At 36.5% G+C, this 26,366-nt stretch overlaps 1 protein-coding gene across 2 annotated transcripts in view; it reads right to left on the bottom strand.

The window, feature by feature from the left end:
• The window catches only part of ABCC9 (ATP binding cassette subfamily C member 9), a 133,366-nt gene that overhangs the window by 15,213 nt on the left and 91,787 nt on the right, over positions 1–26,366 (bottom strand). For both annotated transcript variants that reach the window (XM_039238595.1, XM_039238596.1), the window contains 10 exons: positions 25,278–25,507; positions 24,445–24,593; positions 24,124–24,193; positions 21,922–22,079; positions 17,677–17,769; positions 12,968–13,070; positions 3,731–3,832; positions 3,027–3,147; positions 1,597–1,727; positions 808–886 (listed from right to left, as the gene is read on the bottom strand). In XM_039238595.1, the coding sequence (XP_039094526.1) occupies positions 808–886; positions 1,597–1,727; positions 3,027–3,147; positions 3,731–3,832; positions 12,968–13,070; positions 17,677–17,769; positions 21,922–22,079; positions 24,124–24,193; positions 24,445–24,593; positions 25,278–25,507 (1,236 nt within the window). The remainder of the gene's footprint in view (positions 1–807; positions 887–1,596; positions 1,728–3,026; positions 3,148–3,730; positions 3,833–12,967; positions 13,071–17,676; positions 17,770–21,921; positions 22,080–24,123; positions 24,194–24,444; positions 24,594–25,277; positions 25,508–26,366) is intronic.

The raw sequence follows: 26,366 nt of genomic DNA, 5'->3' as shown, positions 1-26,366 counted from the left end.
CACTGCTAGGAATTTACCCAAGGGATATAGGAGTGCTGATGCATAGGAGCACATGTACCCCAATGTTCACAGCAGCACTCTCAACAATAGCCAAAACATAGAAAGAGCCTAAGTGTCCATCAATGGACGAATGGATCAAGAAGATGTGGTTTATCTATACCATGGAATACTACATGGCAATGAGAAACAATGAAATCTGGCCTTGTGTAGCAACATGGATGGACCTGGAGGGTGTTATGCTGAGCGAAATAAGTCAGGCAGAGAAGGACAAATATCGTATGTTTGCACGTATAGGAGGATTAGGAGGAACTTAACGGAGGACCATGGGGAGAAGAAGAGGGGAAATGGTGGGGGAAAGGGGGAGAGGCAAACCATGAGAGGCTCTTGGATGCTGACAAAAACTGAGGACTGATGGATGTGGGGGGGAGAGGGGATGGGCACGGAGGGGGCACTTGTGGGGATGAGCACTGGGTGTTATATGGAAACCAACTTGTCAATAAACTATTTGTAAAAAAACAAAAACAAAAACAAAATGGGTGGTATTATTTTTGTCTTACCAGTTTATCTGAATTCTTTAACAACAGTCTCTAGAGCTCAGTTTAGGGCTAAAAATTTTATTAGCAATTCAATTCTATGTTCATTTTTTACTTCTAGGGTGTTTACCTGCCTCAAACCATGGGTTGTAGGACACGAAGTCCTTATAAATATTTGCTTTTTATTTCTGCAGGATTAGGTAAGTTGATGTTGCATTTTTAAAAGGAAAATCACCATATAGTCATGAAAAAAAGCATTGAGTTAGTAACTTACCATCAAATATGTCAACCATTCTGAAGAAAGCCAGAGATAATGATGATTTCCCACTACCAGTACGACCACATATGCCCACCTAAAAAAGCAAATGTTACCCAAAAAGAAGAGGATTCAGAAAATGGGCAAAAGTTGTTTTAATTTAGATAAGCTACCATGGTGAAACTGCATTTCTATTTACATAGTTATAATAAATCATTATTCTCTTCTTAGGGCTCCTTTATGTATTATCATTAACGTAAAAACACAGAATCCTCATCAATCTTCAATGACTTCATCTAACTCTTTGTATATGTATGTGGTTGTGTTGTTTTTCCTTTGTGGCTTCATTTTTGCATTTGGTATATTGTTAGTCTAATAAATAAGTATTCAGTTTTGCCTTAGAAGTGATGATATTATAACAAACAAGACTGATTCCATTTTTTATTCACATTTTTAAAGTAACTAAAACAAACCATTTTGGGAGCAGAGCTAGTACAAATGCAAAAGTTCTCAAGGGGATGTCTGATATGGCTTTGAGCCAGAAACCAGAAATTGGAAAAACACACGTATTGTTGATTTCCCTAGTCTTCGTGGGAGACTAATGAATGCCAATATAACTTAGAGAACATGTATTTTATCCTGGTTCTATCTCCTCTCTTTCATGTAGATAATTTGACCTGTAAAGTGCCAAAAGTGTTATGTGAGCCCAGTGAGAATGTACTTGGCTGGATGCCTGAAGAGCTTAGGTAGTGATAAAGTGACTCCATCAAAGGTTTTGTATGAAACAAATGGCAATGAATTCCATACCTTTTGCCCAGGTTTGATGTAAGCCTTGACGTGTTTAAGAACAGGTTTCAGATTGTTTTCATATCTGACACACAGATCATGAATCTTGATCTCCCCTTCCTGTGGCCAATGTTCTGGAACTTGAGAAGGGTCTGGGGGGTGAGAGTGGAGTAGGGGAAGTTGGAAAGTCAGAGTGGGAGGGAGGGAGGGACAGAGGGACAGAGAGAGAGAAAAGGAAGGAGAGAGGAACAGAAAAAAACATACACATACTGATATACATTTATACATACACACATATACTTTTGGGTAAATTTAAAGTAATACTGAACCAAATGCTATGTCTTCTTAAAATTAAAATTACATTCAGAGTAAAGGCCTATTGATTAAAAACAAACAAAATAGTTATTTTGTTTGTTTTGGAGCATGAACTGTCATCTTTTCTGCATTCCATCACTTGACTTTCTTCAAGATAGTTCATCTGTGAATTCATTCCTTTGTTCAGTTAGACAGTCAGTCGTGAAACATTTGAGTACTTAAAATGTGAGAGGTGTTGTGCAAGGTGTTGGGAATATGGAGATGAAAGACATGCTTCAAGGTGCTCACTGCATCCTGGGGGAAGCATACAAGTAAGTCAGTATCTTACTTGTATGAGAGAGCTAGTGATGGAGGCCAACCCACGGTGCTCTGGGAGCATAGATGCTGGTAACCTGAGAGTTCCAGAAGCGTTTCCAGAGGATATGGTAGCTGAGATGAGTCTTAAAAGGATAAGGGATGGTGAAATTTGTTTCAAATATATATAAAGAGAACAAAGATAAAAAAGAAAACCATAAAAAGAAACCATAGTATGTCTGTATGGCCAGAGTAAAAGGTGTGTAGATAGATGATGAGAGATGAGACTTGGGGAGGTGGGCAAGGATCCACTAATGAAGAGTCTAGTGATCTTAGCTAACTTATCTGGATTCTGTCCTTGAAGACCTGGATAGCTACTGAAGGATTTAGGCAAGATAATGCATTTTAAGCATGAAATTAAGAAAGATCATTGCATCTTCAGTATTGAATTTCCTGCCAATTTTATTCTAGCAAAGCTGAGAATCTCAGTGAGTAGTTTTAAGATCCAAGTTTCTTGACATCTAAGTTAATTTGATCTTGAGAAAGAAAACACAATGGTTCATAGTTGAGGTTGGTAACTAATGTAATAAAGTCCAAACACTTTTTATAATTCTCTTTAAATATTACTAAATAGTATCTATTTGGATTCTGGATGTATCCAAAACTTTTCAACCTAAATAGTCGTATTTATTTCAGGTGTACCTTATAAAACAAAGTCAAGATGAGAAGGGATTCTCTGGATATTAAAATGGAAAACAAAAGCAAAAATGACATGTATCTGACAACTATTATGTATATGAAGTAAATATTTAAGTGAAACAAAATAATATTCAGAACAATACCCATGGTGCCTTCATAGTTCTCAGACTCCATAGTTAAGAAACTGTTCACTTTCTTCACAGCCCCCATCTGTACCTCCAGGTCAGCCAAGTTCCTCACAACCCAATTCAAATAATTGGTTATCTGTGTCAGGTGACAAAAAAATTTTAACACATTTAAAATAAAGTAGCAATCTTTGTAATCACTGGATATTTTAGGATAGGATGACTGGACAGTTAGTGTACATCATGCGCTACAACTTATAAATGCTGCAAGCTATCAGAGACCAGAGAGGGTAACATGGGATAAAGCAGGCAAAGAAGGTGTTCACTCTTCTTCAAGGGTCCTCCAATGTCAATGTTGTGTAAACTGTCCTCTGATTTCCTTGCACAAGTTGTATTACCTGTTTGTACTTCTCTCATTTATATTCATATTCATTTTAGTTTCTCCAAATGGGTTGTGAACAACTTAGGACAGGGATTTCACACCTTGGGAGTGCTCTCACCATAGATTTTGAGTAGTTTCTAAAAACTGACTCAGAGTATCAGAACGGAATCCACACTGTCCTAAAATGCTGAGTTTGCGCCCCAGTCTACCATTATTTGCAAGATGTCATTTCATTATGAATTTCTAACTGCTCCTCTAATGTCCATGAATAAGAACTGACAATGTCTAGAGAAAGTACCTCCAACACTACGTGAAAAGAGACATTTTCACCCATACCTACCGTGAGTGCATACAGAAGACCCAAGCCCACCAGTCCAGAATTGGAAGACCCACTGATGGATGCAATGGATGCAGTGAGGACAATGCAAGCTCCCAAATAATCCTAAAAAGGAGCAAGTAAAAAAAAATGTTAAAAGATTTTCCTCAAGTTCTTAAACAAAAGGTCCCAATCAATTTAGAGAGGTCGTTACTAAGACACAGTACACATCACTTCTTGTATGTCCCATTAAATTTCAGAGGAAAGCTACCTAAGATGTGGATGAATGACAACTCACAATATTAGAGTTGAAGTGGGAGTAATTCAACACTCTCATTGGATCTGTGCAGAAATGGATTCAGAGAGGTTAATTAACTTGCCAGAAATTAAGCTGCAGTTGGTGACACAACCAGGATCTGACACAGTTTCTTTTTCTCCTTCCCCGCCCTTGCTAGATAGCATTGTGTTGCCAGCAAAGTAATTATTTGGAAACTTGATTTACTACCTTAAATTTTATGTGTACTTACGTCAGGGTTGTGATCCAGTTCCCTTGTGATGTATAGTAAGGGCTTGGTGGAAATTTGCTTCTGGTTAACTTTAGATTCATGTCTAAACTGTTTATCAAATATCTAGGCTCAGAGTTTGGGACATTAAACCTCCAGATTCCACGTAAATAAGAATAAGGCTTATATTTGCTCTTAAATGGGAAGGGTGGGCCTGTCTTAGAGCATCTGGATAATCTGTGACTCAATGACAAACTCTTGTGAAATTTAAAAAATTCACTGAGGCCAGTCTTTATCTCAAATAAGAAACAGGGCACATCTATCCATTTTCAAGCACATTCTTCCTTCCCCATTTCCCAGCACCCTTCCTCATTGTTATGTCTTATCATTTGAAAAAGAAATCTTACAAACTTTTCATGCTGATGAGTCACGTGTTCCAGAAGCAGGTAGCATTTCAGGCATGAGCACCTCTATAGTTATTTTGTCTCATCTCACTTGTGACCTTTCCAGTCTAGATACATCTCTGATTCCTCAAAAAAATAATTAATAACTAGATGATAAGATGTTAATGACAGTAAAAATAAGACTTTAATGACAGTGAGGGAGTGCTTAACATGCTGGAGTGGACAAGTGAAGTTACTCAAGTCAGCTCCCATATGCGCTTTCCTAACTCTTTAAAAGCCCTCCAAAGATCTAGCTCTTGAGGAGCAATTGTAATCCTAGCCTTAAAATCAGAGATCTGGGCTGAGACACTGACTTTGCCAGTTACCAGACAAAAAATTTAAACCCCTTTGAAGCTCAGCTTCTTTGGAAAATAGAAATGATACCTAATTCAAAGACTGAAAGGACTAAAAGATTAAATGCCCATTAGGTTTCACCACCTCCATGTATCAGGATGTCTTTTTTCCTCTGGATTATTTTCAAACGTTTGAAGCAAGCTTAAAAGTTTATGTGCATCATAAAACATCAAAGGTTAAAAGAGGCACTAAAATTTAATTCCATAGTGATTCCCATGATCTTTATAAAGAATAAAGAAAAAAATTATGCAGCGTTACTCTCTTGAGGTAGTAAATTCCAAAGAGGTAGTAAATGCTCCTTGGATTGCTTCTTCCAATGGGATCATGTGTTAACAACTTGTCACATCCCAATTAGATAGTCCTTCATTTTCCTTTTATTTGAAGCTACGACTACATGGATACCATAATCTAACCAGTCTGGGCCACTCTTACATCTTACAAATGCCAACATGCTCCCAAAATACTTCTAAAATATTTATAGCAATATGAATTTTTCCTTACAGTCCTCTGTGTAAAGTTAGTACTTTGAAGTTATGCTGTAAAATTTTAATTTCTATATTATCTTTCTAAAAAGACTCATAAAAAGTTTCTGTAATAAGTACCAGAAAGCAAGTTAGTATCAGGGGATACTTTGAGCAAGGTCCTCCTTCTCAGCTTGATATAAAGAAATACGCTATTCAGCTTCTGAGAAATTTATGTGGGTAATGTACACTTTAAGGGTTTGAAACAAGGCACATTTTTATTGATTTCTATTCTCTACTTCCTCCCAGCTGGTCTTATTGGGAAGAGAAGCCTCATTCTTCATCTGTCCATTCATTCATTCATGCATTCATTCATTTTCAAGTCTTTATTTAAATTCCATTTAGTTAACATATAGTATAATATTACTTTCAGGAATAGAATTTAGTCATTCATCACTTATATACAACATCCAGTGCTCATTACAACAAGTGTTTTCCTTAATCCCCATCACCCATTTGACCCACCCCTCCCACCTTCCCTCCAGCAACCCTCAGTTTGTTCCCTATAGTTTACAGTCTGCTTTATGGTTTGCCTCTCTCTTTCCCCCACTATGTCCATCTGCTTCATTTCTGAAATTCCACATATGTGTGAAATAACATGGTATGTCTTTCTCTGATGGACTTAATTCACTTACCATGATACGCTCTAGCTCCATCCATTTTGTTGCAAATGGCAAGATTTCATTCCTTTTATGGCTGAGTAATATTCCATTATACATATGTGTGTGTGGGGGTGTGTGTGTGTACCACTTCTTTATTCATTCATCAGTTGATGGACATTTGTGTTTTTTCCATAGTTTGTCTATTGTTGATAATGCTGCTACATACATCTGGATGCATTTGTCCCTTTGAATCAGTATTTTTGTATCTTTTGGGTAAATATGTAGTGGTACAATTACTGAATCATAGGGTAGTTCGACTTTTAACTGTTTGAGGAACCTTTATATTGTTTCCCAGGATGATTGCATGCATTTGCATAGCCACCAGCAGTGTAAGAGGGTTCCCCTTTTTCCACATCCTTGCCAACATCTGTTGTCTCCTGTATTGTTAATTTTAGCCATCCTGACAGGTATGGGATGGTATCTCACTGTGGTTTTGATTTGTATTTCTCTGATGATAAATGATACTGAGAATCTTTTCGTGTGTCTGTTAGCCATCTGGATGTCTTCTTTGGAAAAGTGTCTATTCATGTCTTCTACCTGTTCCTTAACGGAATTATTTGGTTTTTAGGTGTTGAGTTTGATAAGTTCTTTATAGATTTTGGATACTAACCCTTTACCTGAAGTCATTTGCAAATATCTTCTCCCATTCTGTAGGCTGTGTTTTAGTTTTGTTGATTGTTTCTTTTGCTGTGCAGAAGCTTTTTATCTTAATGAGATTCCAACAGTTCATGTTTGTTTTTGTTTCCCTTGCCTGCTTAGACATCCTGGCCAATGTCAAAGAGATTGCTGCCTCTGTTCTCTTCAAGGATTTTTGATGGTTTCTTGTTTATACTTAGGTATTTCATTCATTTTGAATATATTCTTGTGTGTGATGTAAAAAAATGGTCCAGTTTCATTCTTCTGCATGTTGCTGTCCAATTTTTCCAATACCGTTTGTGGAAGAGACTTTTTCCACTGGATATTTTTTCCTGCTTTGTCAAAGATGAGTTGACCATATGGTTGTGGGTCCATTTCTGGGTTTTCTATTCTGTTCCATTGATCTATGTGTCTGTTTTTATGCCAGTACAATATTGTCTTTATCACTACAGCTTTGTCCAGAATTATGATGCCTACAGCTTTGCTTTTCTTTTTCAAAATTGCATACATTATTTTAAAAATATAACAACAAAATAACCACTGAGTCACAACAATGGAAATTAGACAGTAGGCCTAATATAAATATTATAAAGGAAATGCAAAATATTATGCACTCAATTTCTCTCTCTCCTCTCTCTCTCTTTTCTCTCTCTCACCCCTCCCCCTCCACTAAATTTATTTTATATTTTATATTGGGGTCTAGATTCAGTTGTTATATAGAACTAAATGGTAAAGGCAATTAGATGATAATTTAAATTATTTTCTATTACATTAAAATGTTAATTTTGGTAATAGTTTTCCCTGGTAATAGAGCCAACAAGAGAAGTAAAAACAGATGAAGGGAGGGAAAGGAGAAGGCTGATCACTAAGTTTGAGTTAATATATATATTCTGGCTCTCTTTCATACGGATAATGTTTTTAAAACTACTTGTAATGTTTTTGGTATGATCATTAGACACTATTATTTTAATTATTAGTACAGTAAATGAAATATGCCAAAATTTACTTATAAAAGATGATGTTTTTGGTTTTTTGGTTTTTAGAGATAATGTTTTTGACATCTCAGTGATAAGGCATAGCTTCTTAAAGTACATTTATAGCACATTTTCTGTCGATGAACCCATTTTCAAAATCGACAGTCTACTAAATTCAAATAGATATGAGAACTTAAAAGCCAAGATGTCTGTACCTATATCAAAGTTATTTTATTTATTATAAAAATATTTTTATGTTTTTTTTTTTGGAAAGTGCTATCAATGTTGTCTTCCGGTTATAGCAAACTTGATATTTTCAGTTTACTCCTGGATTATTTCCACACCTCAAAGAAATTTTTTTGTAATAAATTTGGAATTTTTTAGAGACATTTGATCAGAATTTTACTTGATTTGCATAATAAAGGAAGCTCCTTTGTGTACAATGTTTAGAATGAGAACTCATAGCAAAATCACTAAATTCTATTAACTTCCCTTCAAATAGGACAAGAGTATAGGTGTGAAAAATTGATGGATAATGTAAGAGCTTATGTTAGCTCCCTATTTTTTGCTTCCTTTACTATTAAACTTAAGCAATGTTATGAATTACGAAGAGATTCTACAGTTACACCTTCTTTTCTTTCTTTGCAAATATGTGAACAACAAAATGGCTTCAAGGCAATTAATTAAGAAAGGAGAAGCTGCTAGTCTGAATAACTCACACAGGAGAGCAAACACTTAGGAGTCTCTAGGCAGCATTTATTCTACTGCTAAGTCCTTTCACATCCTAATCAATTAATTCACTGAAAACAAAAAAGCACCTGTGGTCCAAATGATACAATGGAATGACAAATTCAGTTTGAAAAAATAGAAGCGGCTGATTATGTGACTGCCAGTTCTCAAAGAGAGCCCCACCAGAGGACATTTTCATCTGGCTGGTTAGTGATAAATTATAACTTCCATCGAGTTTGTGAATTCAACACTCCCCTCCAGAAGAAAAGCCTTTGATTTTCAAAGTCAAAAGAGAGGCTTCTTCTTGGATTTCTAGTGATTTGATGGCAACTATCTATCTATGGGATTATAGTGAAAACTGTAATTCTATAAAACAGACTTGAACATAGTTAATAGTGATGCAACCTCTTTCTTTACGTAGCTCTCGGAAGTACTACTCTATGGTACCACTGAGCATCTGGGAGGATATATTTGAGTCCCCAGATTATAAGATCAGTGCACACCTGTCTGTTGTGGAGTTATGAACACACAAAAAACCTTTGCGTTGTTTCATAAAACAGGCTCTTGTGCAAGCTCACCCTGAAGACTGTTTTCACTTTAGCCTGTTGATTCTAAAGTCTTTTTCTTTCTTTCCTTCTTTCCTTCTTTCCTTCCTTCTTTCTTTCTTTCTTTCTTTCTTTCTTTCTTTCTTTCTTTCTTTCTTTCTTTCTTTCTTTCTTTCTTTCTTTCTTTTTGGCTTCCTGATGTGAATTTTCTTTTATCCTTTCACCACACAGCAAGACAAAGCCTTGGAAAGGCAGCCTTTAGATAGAGTTACACAATTTTCGCAAATGGACACACTGGTGCCAAAGAACTGGAAGTGTTTAGTGCAGAGGGCTGAAGAGAAAACGCCGTGCTGGACCAGAGAACGTCAGCAGCATGCAAAGGTTAGGCTGAAGTGACATTCTGCACACGATTGTGGCCTTCTACTTGGCACTCACAGGAAAATCGCTCCCTCTCTGCCAAAGCAACCTGGGTGGTCATAGTCTTGCTACTTTTCCTCCAGCCAAATTATTTTATTCTTTTAGACTCTTGTCCCTTTTCGATGTGAGTGTATGGTGACCTTTATCTTTTTTCTTAATTCAGAAGGAGTATGAAATGAACATGCTGGTTAAAGCTGCGTCTTCTGTAGTGAAAGCTGTTCACTCAGAGAAGGGGGATAACTTGTGATTGTCTTAACTCTCAGTTAAGTTGATCAGGGAAAGAAACGAGAGCCATATATTTAGAATAAATTAGAAAATGAACAAAAATTGGATGGGCCTCATGGATCTTCCTGAATCCCACAAGAGGTGTTTTTCCCTGGTTTCCTTTCCTTTCCTCTGGAGATTTTCTATCCAGGGAATCCAGTGACATTGCCTCCAAAAGCTTGGATTGAGAATGAAGAGGAAGGGAGGTGAAAAATAGCCACAGAAAGCCATGATAAATTTTCTCCTCTTTCTCTTCATTAAGATGATGAGTCTTTGAATTAGAGTTGGTGAAATCCCTAGATCTGCATCAGGATCTCCCCTCACACAGAAGAGCAAACACTTGCTTCTTCCGATTTATGCTCAATGCCTTAACTTTCCTTGTACCACTTTAGTTGTGTTTCTGCTCTGATTTACTGAGTGATATGGCAAAGAATAGAGAAAGGAGGAGTTATGTCAATACTGTGGGTTAAGTAAGATCAATACAGATTCACTGGACCAAACAGAAGTTTTCATTACTTTTTTTAATGACTTACAAGGCAGAATATGTCCACAGCTGTAGGGGTCAGAAAACAGTTCACACCCTAGTTTCCAAGATCCTACATCTCAAAATTCACGTTCTGACATGAGATCCATTTATTTCAAACTGAAGTTGTGTCTCCAGTGATGTGGACATGCCCACAGGAGCACAGTAGTAATGAGGTCATTTATATGTGTACAATTGGGAGTAACGTTATTTCCTAATAGGAGTTATCTAGTTATTTATTCAAGACTCCTACTGTAGCACATGTTTTTGGATTACAGTATTTATATTCAAAGAAATATTCTGATATCTACATATTCTAAATAACATCCTGGTTCTAATGAACACTCTCAATGTACTCAGAAAAAACAGAAAGAGTGAATCTGACTAGTTTTAAGTTGGATCACTGTGGGTTGTCTAGAGGTGTATATGTATGTGAGTGTGTGTGTGTGTTCATACCTATATAAACTTACTGACACACACAAAGGCAAAGGAGACAAATCATACACAAAAGACTGCGGAACTTGATTTCTGTCCACAGATATGCCAGGAATTTTGCAATAAATCAACAAGTTCCTTACAAAATTTACCTTTACCCATCAGAAATAGAAGCAAAAGGTTCCTTATTGATTTTTGTATTTGTTTTTAAGGGAGAGCTCTGGTAATTCGAAGGATGATAATACACAGAAGGATCTGGTAATTGGAAGGATCATAATACACAGAAAACAAAGACAAGACATACCAACACATGTATTATAAAGAAATAAAATGGATAGCAAAGTCTGCCCTTCGTATTTCAAATATCAGTGTTTCTTTCGGTTTCTACATTTGGAATTCTTTTACATTCACGTTGGTCCACAGCCTTTTCACTTGGGGATTAAAGTAATGGGCCGTGAGTCAAACTGAACTAAGCCATTCTGAATCTGGCTACTCTTCCTCTCTAATTTTTCCTGGCCTCCCCTTTTTTGGCAGTCTGAGGGCTCTAATATCTTGTCTTCTGGCTATGAGAGCAGAACATATGGTTTGCTTGAAGATTCTTGTTAAACACTTGTCCATTAACCTGACAGTAGGAAGTGCTGAAGAGTAGAAACAGGAGTCAAGTCAGACATTCACCTCAAGTCCAAAGCAAACACACTTGCCCCTTAAAAAACACGCTTGATCTCCAAGTCAAGAAAAATCAGATAACAAAGGTAACTACTGATATTTTCCTTTGTGATTTGGGGACATTCTTTCATTAAGCTATTTCATATATGTTATTCAGATATGATGTTTTTTTTCTTCCTTAGAGAAAACAAATTTAAACAAACAAACAGAAGCTTAAAATGAGGAATTAGGGTCTGGATAGAATCTAGAAATAAGGTCTTAGTTTTGTTATAAATTCTAGGCAGTATTTCATCTGCCTTCATGCTATCTATATATAGGTAATTCAGCAGACATTTTGCCCTGCCCCTACAGCTACCTGGAAGGAATTTCTTATCAACAGCCAATGCTCCTATATAATATTTGTAAAATATAATTGTCTTATGTCACTGAGTTCTATATTATAATTAATATAGTGGAAAAGAATATCTAAACTAGTGGAAAATCATGACAACTAAAGCTCATAGCCGGGGTGGGAGGTGTCCAAGAATCTATATCAATCCATCCATCAACAACTCAACATTATAACCTGGACTCCTTCATCTCAACCTCATCAAATTCCTTTCACTATCTGCCCTCTCTGGTCTGTTGAGTTTTGAAAGCCTGCATACAGTAGGGATGTTTAACTAGTAGATGCAATGTCTTTACAATAGTACAGATAAACTTACTTTTCTTGACAAATGGATAGGTAATTATTTTTTAAAAAAGATTACAGACAACTCATCATTACCACCAAAACAGCTTATTTATAGTGCAGATTATGCAGACCAGTCTGGAAACTACACTTCCTTTCTTTCTGGAACTTGTATCTCCTTCATCTCTTGGTTCATACTCCAGCTGGTTGGCTTATGAACCACTTACCAGGGTAGGTGCTGTTTCCATTCATTTATTTATTCATCCATTCATTAAAAAGACATTTGTTGAGTGCATTTGCTAATCAGTGAATTGGGGACTTACTATTTTTCATCCCAATATCTCCATATTCTGGTTTCTGTTTTACAGATGAGGAACAGGACTCAAATAAATTAACTAACTTGCTAGATTCAAGTCTGCATGATGCCAAAGCAAGTGCCTATTCTCCTACTTGATAAAGAATAGAAGAAGGAGGCACCAGATGATTCATTGCAGTTTTTTATGTTTTGTGCTAACGTGACCCTCCACTGGCTTGAAACATAGAAAGTCACCATCTCTTCCAGGCTTGTCCTGCTCAATGAAGGAAAACGAGTACATCTGTTCACTTGTCAAATTTGCTCTTTTGAAAAAAAAAAACCCTGAAGTTATACAAACATTTGCCGTTCCATTAACTTATGTAATCTAGAGACTAATGAACACAAAATGAATTTTTGCTTTTTGGGCTATTTGTCTTGCCATTAGCTAAAACACTATGACAAATTTCATCTGTAACATAAACAAACCTGAGCTACTTTAACGTCCGGAAAAGTGAAGTTAGTGCTGAATCTCAGTGCAAGACTAATTTTTACAACTGTCTCCCTCTTTGCATCAGCCCCCTTTCTTTGTTTGGTTTCCATTTCGAAATCATGAAATGAACGTACCGTTCTGACCTCTAGCCATCTGTTGGCTGCCGAGAGAAATAAGTAGGCAATGTTGTTTGTGTCCGTCAGTTCCAGCATACGTTGCTTAAATCTGGTTTCATGCCTGTAGAAAACAAAAATATAATCATGTTAGCCATACAACAGGAGAAATAATAAGAAACAGTCACACTTACTACTACACTATTTACTCAACATAGTGACAAACTGATGGGGTAACTAGTAAATGGACTCCGACTTCAAAATAAAGGCCAGCTGCTACTGCTTTGCTGCACGCTTACTAGAGAGAGTGTGAATCGGTGTTTCTTCCTTTCTTACGCCCCTGCTATGAAAAGGAAGCTTTTGGATGACAAATTCCTATTAAAGATCATTTCATAAAGTTCCACATAATTTTGTAGCCACAAAAACAAGGCATGGCCTATGTTGCAAGGGCCTTACAAAAACCAGAGTAAGTTGTACAGAAATGCAATATGCCTACTTTTTATTGCACAGTTTACTTTTCCCAATGACACAGAGTTGGGTGGGAGGTTCTGGACGAGGACCAGGCAAGATAGGAAACTATGCACATGTAACAGGAAAAGATATACTTTTAAATATCTCCTGCTGCCGGTATTTCTGGGAACCAAAGAAGGAAACTGGATGGCACGAAGTAGACGATGGAGGTCATTGGAGGTGGCAAATGTTCTTGCTAGATGAGATATCTTACGCTCAATATTCTAAAATATTTGTAAGGATGGCCATTGCAAAAATGAAAGGAGCTCTTAGTCTATGGTACTTAAAGAGTTTTATGACATATTCAGTTTAGATATTGATCCGTGACCAAATTAAGTTCATTCTTGGAAATCAACACCATCAGACCAAATTCTGTGTAATCCATGTTATAAACGAAACCTCTAAGAAAAATCTTATCCATTTGAACATGTGAGCTATTCTCTCACAAAACTCACGCTACATGCTGATAAATCTAAATAACAAAAATAGCTTCTTTTCATTTTTCAATTACTTTCCCTGAATAACCAAAACAATGGAAACCTGGATAATATAATCAAAATAACTGGTTTGAAGGTTGGAGGAAATGCCAGATCAAAATGTGGTCCTATTCACTCTCTGTGGCCATGACTATTCTTACATGGACTGCTTGACTATGCATTGCGTTTGTGAGGAATAGCCACATTTCATTTGACAGCTTAACAATGATTCCTGTTTGATAAAAGATTACCTTAAGTTTCCCCAAATCTTAAATCAATTTGCAAAACTTTATATTAAACCATCACTATATCAAAGAATGAAAAAGTCCTGGATGGGGTGTTCCCTTGGCTCATGAAGCCATCTATACAGGCCAATATAAAGCAGATATCTGATATCTGTCCAATCAATCTGATCATTCCAATATGCCAAACCAGATAAATCAGATAACTGAGTCAAACAGCAACATCTGATCTACAGTAATCAAAGGATTTGGCAATCGGAGCCAAATAATTACCTCACTTTGAGTTATGACTTTGCAGCCTTGATCTAAATGCCATGTATGGGGGGATCTGCCCTGAACACATTCAAGGGGGACTGAGCAGTCAGAGGAACATGGCTACCTTGTCCTGTGATGACTCTTTTAGAGAGGAATAGAGTGAATAAAATAAAGGTTGGTGGCTCACAGGATTACAGGATTCACTGAGATAGTGGATATGAATTGTCAGTGGATATGAACTGCACATCTTTCTATGTTTGCGGTGTTAGGTCGATTTTCATCCACTCATTCATAAGCACTTAGCAAGCACCGACTCTAAGTAAGTCATTAGAATATCTACATGAACAAGATATAACCTCTCCCTGAGGAGCCCCTTCTTTAGTGAAGGAGATAAACATGGTATTAACAAGCAAGGAGGGCACAGCACAGAATCTAGTTATAACAACCCTGTGCACAAAATGCTACTTGAACATTAAGGAAGAGGGTGATTTGTATTGACCAGAGGGTCGGGATGTCAGGGAATGAGGTGGAAGATGGGGAGAGAAGGAGTATTAAGCAAAATTTCATGAAGCACTGGGGGGGGGGGGATGGTCTGAGTGAGGTTTTGAAGGATGAGCTGAATTCTTCAGGTGAACAAGAGAGGACGAAGCACTGGAAGCGGTAGAACAACATGAGCAAAGGCACAGAAACAAGGAAACTCATGTTCCAGGGCTCAAGGCAGGGTTCTCTCTCCAGAGCACAGTGGTGGTGGAGAGTTTGGAGGTGGTGCCCATTGGACCAAAGCCACTGGGCTACATGTGAGATAAACATCAAATACTTTATTCTGACAAAGTGCTTTGTCTGGGACTTTTCTTACTCTTCATTTAGTTTTGGGATATTGTTTCAGATAGACTCTTAAAGAGTTTGTAAATGGAATTGGCAATGGTCTGAAGCAGCAGCGAGAGGGGAGGGGTGGAAATGCAGTGAACATTCTTTCTGTGTGTTTCTATTTGGCAAGAAACCTTCTGTTTTCCTAATGGAAACTTTGACACACTCGTCTGTATCTTTTCATCCACATCCAGCTCATCTTCTGAACATTCTTAGACCTTTATTCTCTTGGACAAAAAAAAAAAATAGGAAAGGTCACTGAAATCTCAGTCTAATTTAACTGTGATACTTTCGTGGTAAACTACTTGAGGGAGTACTCTGTTGCATGTGAGTACACCGAGATCCCTGAATGCAGGGGAGGAAAAGCAGCCTAATCAGTAAATACTAACTTTCCAAAAGAGCTGGAGACTCTGGGGATCTGGGTAGCCTGAAAGAAAGGAAGAAATGGATGGAAAAGAACTTGTTTGATTCTTGACCACAAGCACCAAATATAAAAACTCTAGAATTTTATTCATGGCAGCAGGACTAGCCCCACATTTTGAAATTTCCTTTGGTTTAAAAATGCTGATACTTGTATTTAATGTTTACTTTAGGAAGGAACCCTGGAAGATGTAAATCTGGATGAATATGATGCAGATACTTCTATATAAAAGTTGTCTCTTGTTTCTTCCAATCATAATTCAAGCTGTGAAGGTTTAACACATAATATTTGGTTCTTCTTACAACTATCTAGACTTCTTCCCATATAAAATTAGGAATAGTCATGCTAAATTCTGTTCTTATGTCTAGTGACAAAGGTAAATGAAAAGACTAAACCTTAACTCTTGGTCAAGTTCCTCTCATTCTGAACTATCATTTCCTTCATGACAATTTACCTAATTCTAGTCCTCTCCCTCTTAGAAACTAACCTCACCCTGTTCAGAGAGAAAATAGAGCAGGGGCTATTATATGTTGAATCCATCAGTATCCTATTGTCTTATTGATCAGCTTGTCTGAATCCAGTCATTTCTTGCCCCTCACTTGCAATGCCACTTGTTTTCTTTGTGTTATTTAGCTGGGATGGAAGTGGAAAGCCATGTTTTTATCATCTTTAAATATCCACATCAAGAGTAGTACCTAACATATGTTCAATACTCAAATAAATTAACTTGAAAGGACTTATTTGGTGAAAAGTGTAATCTTTAATATGATGTACTTATGAGTACTGTTGGCCATTGCTGGTATACAAACTTTGTCTTAATATCTACATTCAATGTAAATAAATAATTTTGCCATCTCCAATAAGAGGCACTCTGATGGTATAACACACCATTGCAGAAAATGTGAATGTTTCATGATGAAGTCCAAGTAGATTTATGCAGAAATTCTGTGATACACGTCGTGGATGTTTATAGCTCTATATTTTTACTTTTTAAAAGTTTATTTATTTATTTTGAGAGATACAGTGTGTGTGTGTGTGTGTGTGTGTGTGTGTGTGTGTGTGAGAAAGCAAACAAGGGAGGGGCAAAGAGAGAGGTAGAGAATCCAAGTAGGCTCCACACCATCAGTGCAGAGCCTGACACAGGGCTCAAACTCATGAACCATGAGATCACAAGCTGAGCTGACGTCAGACACTTAACCAACTGAGCCATCCAGGTGCCTCTCTATATTCTTTCTGACTCAAGTTTATACATATAAAATAAATTTTTTTAGGTTAGAAAAATCTCTAACTGAAATTGTTACATATTTGCATTTAGAGTTGTGAGAAGACATAATACTTTAACACGTCAATTTCCAAGATTAAATGAAATATTCAGTGGGGCCACCTTCTTTTCTGAGTTTACTTGAACAAGGAAAATAGGAGCAGATAGGTTTTTAAGTGTTAAGCAAACACTCTTGATCAAAAGCTTGGAATATCACTATTTACCAACACTGAAGAACATGGATTAAATCCTAAAATAACCTTGATTTAATAATATTTCTTTTGTTATTATCTAGAATACATTCATTTTAACTTGTTTATTAAGCGCTTTTTCCTAATCACTGCAGTTAATGCTTCACATGCATTTGTCAATTAGCCCAAGGACCCTAAGAAGGAGAGTTGATTTATCCATTTCACAGATGAGGAAACTGAGGCTAGGGTTTGCAAAGCATGGTCTACATTATATAGCTAGTGTCTTCCCAATATGGTGTTTCATTCTTTCTTTATTTTAGTTAAAATTTCAGGTGATTAAACTAACTCTGAACATTTATTGCCATATTTTTCTTTCTTGTAGTTTAGAACATTGCCATGCACACAGTGGGCATCCAAAAAAATGGTAGCAGTTATCAGTTATTTGTAGATTAATATTTGTTGATGATGTAATGACCTAATCAACAAAATGAAAACATGTTTACTCACCTAAATGCCCGAATCGTGGTGAGTCCTTCAGCTGTTTCTGAGAAGTGGCAAAGCAGAGGGAGCTGGGTACTGTCATCAAGTTCCTGGAGGTCCCTAGAGCAGAGAAAAGTGCAGAATTAACTTCTTAAGCATTCATGCTCAGAGGCTATTGTGTTCATCCTCAAGTAGGGTTTTTATTTGTCACTGCAACTTATTTCTTCTAGAACCCAGTTAACAAAAACTTTAACAGCTGATAATCTAAAGAAGAGGAAGATGGGTACATAATGAATTTTGGTCCAGATCAAATATATAATGTTTTGTTAAAAAAAAAACAAAACCTACTTGCAGAGCACCTGGGTGGCTTAGTCAGTTAAGCATCCGACTCTTGATTTCAGCTCTGGTCATGATCTCAGGGTTGTGACATAGAGCCCAGCATTGAGTTCCATACTGGGCATGGAGCCTGCTTAATAATCTCTTTCTCCCTCTTCCTTTGCCCCTCCTTGCTTGCACATGCATGTGCTCCCTCTCTCTCTCTCAAAAAAAAAAAAAAAAAAAACACCCAAAAAACAAAAAACAAAAAAACCCCCAACTATTTGCTTGGTATAACAACTAAAGTAAACTGCTATGGGGACACAGGAATAGATGATTAATTCATACCTAGAAGATGAATTATATTTTTTTGAGAAGGTGGAATTTAGGCCAAATCTCATCAAGCTTTGAGGAAGGCTTCAACCAAACAGCAAGAAGTACATTCCAGCTAATGGGAACAAGAGCAAACACAAGAGCTAAAGAACCTAGCAAGTTCAGTCTGGCTGGGACTCAGAATCCTTTGTGAATGCTGAGGTGGAGAAAGGTTGTGTAAAGGAGAGGTGGGACTAGATGGTAGAAGATCCTGAGTGGGCTGGACAAAATCACTGAAGACCAGAAATAAAATGATTAGGTTTTGCTTAAGCAGCATAACTTGGGAGGCTATAAAGGATGAAGGAGAAAAATGAGTTAGGATAGTCTGTCTCAGAGATTTTTCTTTAACATTTTACTTATTTCTAAGAGAGAGACAGTATGAGCAGAGGAGGGTCAGAAAGAGAAGGAGACACAGAATCTGAAACAGGCTCTAGGCTCTGAGCTGGCTGTCAGCACAGAGCCCAATGCGGGGCTTGAACCCACAAACCCACGAACCGTGAGATTATGACCTGAGCCAAAGTCAGAGGCTTAACCGACTGAGCTACCCATGCGCCCCCTGTCTCAGAGATTTTTTAAAGTTCTGAATTACTGTGAAGCTAGTGAGATTTAAGATGGGGGAGGACTGTGAGATAGTCTTCCAGAAGCCGGCTTCTAAACTATAACAATCAGTGAGTTGTAGCAGGGTGAGTGAGCGAGAAGAGTCAAATATGGTTTGATTGTTTCTAGCTTTAGCAGACTCAACAAATGATAGTGTTATTTACCAGGGTGGGGGACATGGAACAAAGCAATTTGAAGACAAAGACAAAGAGTTTGCCTTTGGCCACTGTGAATTTGAATCCCTGCCTTCATGGAACTTTTATTCATAGGTCCTCCAAGGACCTATATAATATCTAATGTATGTTTTGTGGGCCAACCCCCAATCATCCTTTTCATAAAGATGCACGCTATTCATGAAAATATATCCTTAAATCATGAAAGCTAACATTTCTCGAAAATAGGCTAAGAGTTATACTATCTGCTTCAAAACATCCCTCGTTTTTCTTTTCAGTCTTTTTTTTCTGCCCATTTTTAAGTTTGGGGGATTGAGGATTTAGAGTAGTGGCATCAACAGTCACCTTCCAGAGCCAACTGAATTATACTGTTGCTTTAATCTTCAACAACTATCTTGGGCCATTCTAGGCAGCCAATATCATCCCACAAACAAATGCAAATCTCTTTTGAGTTCCTGCAATGCATTTGTTCACTTTAGAAACTGCAGAGGAGGGGAGAGAAAGAAAGAGGGAAAGTAAAGAAAGAGGAGAGGAAGAAAATGAATATGAAGGAATGTGAGTAGCTTGCTACTTTTTAAACATAAAATTAAGTGGCTATTTGTAAATTTGACACAACAGGTGGTCACTACATTTGAGGTTTGTTGTGAAGGGAAAAAATTAGGAAGGGGAAATCTTTGTTTATAGGACTACATTTTGTGAAACCAAAAACGGTGAGGGTATAACTTGACCTTGTATTCTTGTAAGTATGAAACACTTCCTTACAGAGCTAACCACACATTAGTTCTTTGATTTCAGATATTCCAAATTCCATGACATTTCCTGTCTCCCATTTTAATTCCTTGTGGTGTTTAGAAAGCAGTCTGTTAAGCTGCTTGAGTTTTTCAACATGAGTGAGTCTGGTGGAGCCTCAACATCAGAAGCAATTTTTTTTTTTGTCTGTGAAATTTAATGTAATGTGCCCATATTTGCTCACTTTCAAAAGAATTTCAAATAAGAACGGTTTGTAATCCATTATTAGTGTTAATTCTTTTAAAACTTTTTTTTATGTTTATATATTTTTGAGAGAGAAAGAGAGAGAGACAGCGTGAGCAGGGAAGGGGCAGAAAGAGAGAGAGACACAGAATCTGAAGCAGGCTCCAGGCTCTGAGCTGTTAGCACAGAACCCAATGAGGGGCTCAAACTCATGGGGCTTGAACTCAGGAACTGTGAGATCATGACCTGAGCCGAAGTCAGACGTTCAACTGACTGAGCCACCCAGGATCCCCTATTAGTGTTAATTCTTTAAAGGCGATCATCTCCTCCATATTTTGGTTACTTAATACCAATGCTAACAATAGATTATTCCTTCTTATAATAAACAGAATTCACCCAATTTATAAATGACTAGGAATATTTGCCTGGCCTTTGCACTCAATTCGTATTGTAAATGGGGCAATAATAGGTCCATATGAATATGTGACCGAAGTAAGACATGACTGTAATATTTAATGGTGAGAAGGTGAGGGCATATTTGGAAACAGCAGAAATGCAGTAACTAAATTTTTTGCCCCTCTTCCAAGCAGCATCTGCAATAGTACCACAAGAAATGAAAGAGTTAACTGATGAGAAACTTCTCCCTTTTGGTCTGAATTTGCTACAGGGAAATAGGATGAGGCTGGGAATCAAAAAACATTGTAGACTTAATACAGATCTGTAACATTTGAAGGACCCTAACTCATAGCCCCTAGAGAGAAACAACCATACTTTTTAAATTAAAAAAAAATGTCGTATGATACACAGAGAGACTCTCAACTATAATCTTGGCTTTTCTTGCTACCTTCCCCAAATTTTCATCATCTTCCTTTCCCTCAAGTCCTATTAAATATTTTCATTTTACTGAATAAACTCAATATCTACCTTCTTATTTCAGCACTTAATCTCCATACAAGGATTACTATATATACGCTTTATTTTCCCCAGATTCTAAGTTTTTCAAGAACAGGTTCTTGTCAGGTGGGTCTCTTCATCTGCCACATGACCTACACAAGCATTTTCAACACAATAATGCTTAATAAGTGTTTGTTGAAATAAAGTCATTATTGCAATGATATAAAATTTAGTATACTATTTATAGCAAGACTTCAAAGTTAAACTGGAAATTTTAAAACAACTGGTACTACATTTCATTTAACTATGGTTACATCTCGGCAAATGATAAGTCTTATATTAATAGAAGAATTTAAGATTCATGGCTACTTTTATTTATATCCGGTTGGATACTCAAGTACGTGTTAAATGATCCAATCTGAAAAGTTCCAATCTCTTAAAGTTACAGCTCTCCTATCCGACACTCAAGATTATGTACTTTTCTAGTCATCACTCTGACTTATCTCTTTAACCTTTTTAAATTCTTCTAGTTTGTTATAGAATGTATTTTAGCAACTTACAATATTATATCCCTTTTCCCACTTGTGGAAGAGAGCAATATTAAATCACTTACCCTTTGGAACTATGCTTGAACTTACAAGTTTTCTGTCAATGCTATGTTCAGCAAAAGGACCATAGAATGAAAACTTGGCATAGTTTGTGGATTCAAAACTCAACAGACCAAATCCACACGTTAATATATACACAGAGCTGTGGAAGGCTTACACAACCAATTATAGAAACAATTGTAATAAATCTCCAAATGAAGCATAATATAGGTTTTATCATGTTAAAAGTAGGTTGCATTTCAAATTCCATCCCTAATCTTGAAAAACACTACAGCACATCTGGATCACAGTAAATCAAATATATAGGTTTTTGAAAATGAGCAGAACTTTGTTTTACTTACTTGGAGGCCACTCGAAAGTATTTCTGGATAAAATAAAAGGCGACCCCAAGAGGCACAAGAGCAACCAGGAACACAGGGGTAGCATAAGAAATCATGCCAATGGCAGACAGGCAGAGCAGTGTTGAGCGAGTTAGAGATTCCAAAGTTGGAGGGATGTGCTATTAAGAAGGTAGTTTGAAAGGAAAACATTTGAGCTCAAAGAAAATTTTGGTAACAATGCAATAAAATGTTCATTTTATATTAATGTTATGTAACTAGTTACAAAGGTAGTATATGAATATTTTCATTGTAAGCAAGTCTTCACTCCAACTTCACTCACTTCACATAATTTAGTATATTTATCCATTTATCTACCCATCTACTTATTATCAGTCAGTATATTGGTCTATTTATCTTGGCAATTTCATGTAAATGGCACTATACTATAACTCTTATTCGTCTATGTGATCTTGTTTCATTTCACTGACAAGATAGATTATAAATCCTCCCACATAACAATATACAAATTTCTCTCTTTTGAATGGCTGCTACAATTAAAAAACAGCTATTTCTCTCTGGTAAGACATTTACATTAATTTTCTGTAACTGCTTGCTCATACCCTTTGCATGTTTTTGATTGCATTATTTACCTTCCTTTTGATTTTTAGATGCTCCTTATAGATTATAGATGTTTTCCTCTTGCCTTATATATGTTACCAGCCTTTCTCCCACTTAATCTATTATATTTTAAATTTGTTTCTGATGCTTTTAGCTCAATAGAAGTTTAAAATTTTATATAGTCATTTCTCTTGACCTTTTTTTCCTTATTCAGTTTTGTGTGTAAGACACAGAAAAGCCCTCTTGCACCCCAAAATTCTAAAACTACCTCCCACATTTTATTTATAGCTTTATGTTCTTATATGGCTATATTTATTTCTTTGCTTTGTATTTTATGGATAGCTAATTGTCCCAACATCCTTTATCGAAAAAACAATCCTTTCTTAATGATTTCAGGTGTCACACTTATCCTATGTTAAATCTCTCCATATGCTGATGTTTCTGAGTTCTCCATTGTGCTCTTTTGACCCACTTGTTTTCTGTGATCACCAGAGAATTTTATTTTTATACTGTTTTCTGGGTATCTGAAATGGAAATTGAAATTCTCTTTCTCTATTTAGGATTTTTAGGATTTCCAGGATTGTTGGATGTCTTTTCTTCATATAAGGTTTCTCTATATTTTTGTTTTTGTCATTATTATGAATAGAATTTATTGTTCACTTAATTTTTTTATGTTGTGTAGCAAAAGCTACTAAGTTTTATTATACACCTTATGCAGACACTCTTCTGAAGGTTCAAATTGGTTTTTCATTGTAACCATTGTCTAGGACTCTCCAAGTGGCAATCATGTCCAAATAAGGGCTGTTTTTTCTCTTCTTTTCCCATATTCATTCCTTATTAAGAGTTTTAGATGCATTGTGACTGACATCAATGAAAACATGAAAAGTTTTCGACATACTGTTAGTCAGCTGCATGCATCAACCATCCTTTTTCTAAATTGAGGGTAATTTAGGTATTCCTAAGGCAACTCTGAAAAATCAGAAAAGACAAGTGCTAGATTTGATGGATTCTTTTGTCCAGTTATACTAAGAGGTCTCTTCTTGGAGTGATCTGGTTTTAGAGTTTGAGAACTTTAACTTCAGGACCAAGTTCTAGAGGCATAAGGATCTAAAACTAAACTGGGCATCCCTGCAATATTTTCTAAAATACCACACCATTGCCTCATTTAAGAGCCCATCTAGTTGAAGTAAAGGACCTCTAAGACAGCTTGGCATTCTATCCTTTGCTTCTATCCTCTGCTTCTGGAAGACACTCTGCATCAATACTAAACTTTTAAGAACTTTACTATAAGTGGAGATACAACACTGACAAAATTATTCCTTTTTTTAAATAAAAGTTTTGTTAATTTATTCTTTATTATTTCTCTTTATTTCATGCTGATTCCCTAAGTATCCTCTTCTACACACACAAATTATTTTGAATTAAGGTTTTCCTTTAAGGTTTTACTCTAGAAATAATTTATGCATATAATATAATATTGATATAGGCTTTCATTTAAGTTTTAGATATCCTCTATGGTTAACAGGAATCATGGTTTACCTTAAATGTTACTTTGCTTATACTGAAAAAATTATTTTTGAACCTAGAAGTAACTCAGGCACTTACCTGATCAATGATATTTGTATCAGCTGAGAAGCGATTGAGAATCAGTCCCAGGGGGGTGGTATCAAAGAATCTAGGCAATCAACAACACATTGGAATGTATGATACACATACACTGGAACGTAAGATAATACTAAGTTATCTGGAACCTGAGCACTACTAATGGACATCTTGAAGTCAAGTAAATGAGAAGGTCCCTATTCATTTGTCCAAAGACAGGACAAACGCACTAAAATTTCACATTTCACTTAAAGATGCTTTTTAAAAAAATCATGTTTTATGATTTTGTGTGAAAAAGTAAGAAATTAGTTATTTTTTTTTTACCTTATTGGTCCAAGAATTATCTTATTGAGGAGATTGTGGTGAAGATTTTTGGCAGCTGTGAGGCCCATCCATTCTACAGTGAGAGATGTAACAAGGCAGAGGAAAATACCTGCTCCGCAAAGTATGCTAAATCCAGCCACATAGTAGGTCTAAAAAACAACCAACACACAAAAAGGCACAGTTTTTCCTTACTAGAACACCAAATATTCAATCAGACAGTATTTTCAACTTCATTATCTTGTGTCAATTTAAAAAGTTGAAGGAGAGCAGTTTTTGGAGAACTAAAGACAGTACTGCAACAGTAGTCCTAAAGCCAAGTCCCGCACCTATTTCCTTTACTCTCTTCCAAGGTTTGCCTAAGGGCAGATGAAACACTGGAGTGTGTTTTCAGGTTTGAAATATTCTTGGGTTTCTATACTATAGATCTTTTCTTCCTGTCCCTAATCTCAGAATGACCAGCTAATACATTTGGCATAGGTAGTTAAAATCAATACCATTAAAACAACAACAAAAGTCTCGTGTAGAAGTTACACATGAGCATGTGTGTGTGCGCGCACGCACACACACACGTATCATGTTCATATACCTCCCCTAATCCAAATCCAAACATTACCATTAAATGTTTCTTACAGTAAGCTTTAAAACACAAAAATTATCATCATAAATTCCATTTTGACAGTTCATTCTATTTCAGGTCTTGTTCTAATTAACTTACTGAATCGTTACAAAAATCCTATGACATTTGGGCTACTAATATCAAACTAAATAAAAGGGTATCACTGTTAATCTCAGCATTTATTTCCTTGATGATTTAAAAACAGAATTCACTATACCTGATCAGCTTTTCCAGTATTATTTATACTGTACTCTGAAGTCCATGTGGCCAGCCAGTAGTCTATAGCCACAATGACTGAATGTTTCAAAAGCTTTGAAAAAATCATCAGAAAGAGCAAGAAGAATCCTCCAGAAGTAAGGTACCGCCAGCAGGTTTTCCATGGCATTTTAGTCCTGAGCCTCATTACAGTGGACATATTATCATCCTCATCTTCCTCTTCTTCTTCCTCTGCAAATAAAATATTATTTTAAGCTTTACTCAGTCAACAGGTAGAAAGAATTTGTATTACCCCACAAAACATCATATAAAAATATCCCTCAAGGGGCACTTGTGGGGATGAGCACTGGGTGTTATATGGAAACCAACTTGACAATAAACTATTTGTAAAAAAATAAGTAAATAAAATAAAATAAAATTTAAAAAATATCCCTCAAATTTACAAAAATACAAGTATTAGTCTTAGAAATTTTAAATGCTTTAAGCAAGGAAAAACTTCATTTAGAAATGGTGAAGGGTGGCTCAGTCGGTTGAGCGTCCAACTTCAGCTCAGGTCATGATCTCATGGTTCGTGGGTTCGAGCCCCGCGTCGGGCTCTGTGCTGACAACTAGCTCAGAGCCTGGAGCCTGTTTCAGATTCTGTGTCTCCCTCTCTCTCTGACCCTCCCCTGGTCATGCTGTCTCTCTCAGAAATAAATAAAAAACATAAAAAAATAAAAATTAAAATGGTGAAGAATGAATGAATGAATGAGCAAAACAATAAACAACATCTGTATCTGGATGAGATAATTTGCCAATTTATTACACACCAAACTGACAGAAGTGTAGATTAGAAGTTTACAAGGTTACTGAAAAAATTGTGATGACAATAAAACCACAGAAGTTTTGTAAAACTTCACCAGAAGAAAACAGATTCTGATATTTGTGGATAGCCCAAAAGGGCATAATCTATGGTCCATATGGCCCATTTTAGATGCAGTCATGCAAGAACATGAGCAAGAAGAAACCTTCCAGAGGGCAAAGACAGAGGACAGAGGACAGTAGGCAGGTAGCTCCTCACAGGTGTTTAAACCACCTGGCAACTCCCAAG

Source organism: Hyaena hyaena, unplaced genomic scaffold, assembly GCF_003009895.1.
Source record: "Hyaena hyaena isolate Hyena2069 unplaced genomic scaffold, ASM300989v1 scaffold_143, whole genome shotgun sequence".
NCBI lineage: Eukaryota > Metazoa > Chordata > Mammalia > Carnivora > Hyaenidae > Hyaena > Hyaena hyaena.
Note: the sequence above shows the minus strand (reverse complement) of the source record. Positions and strands in the feature narration are given on the sequence as shown.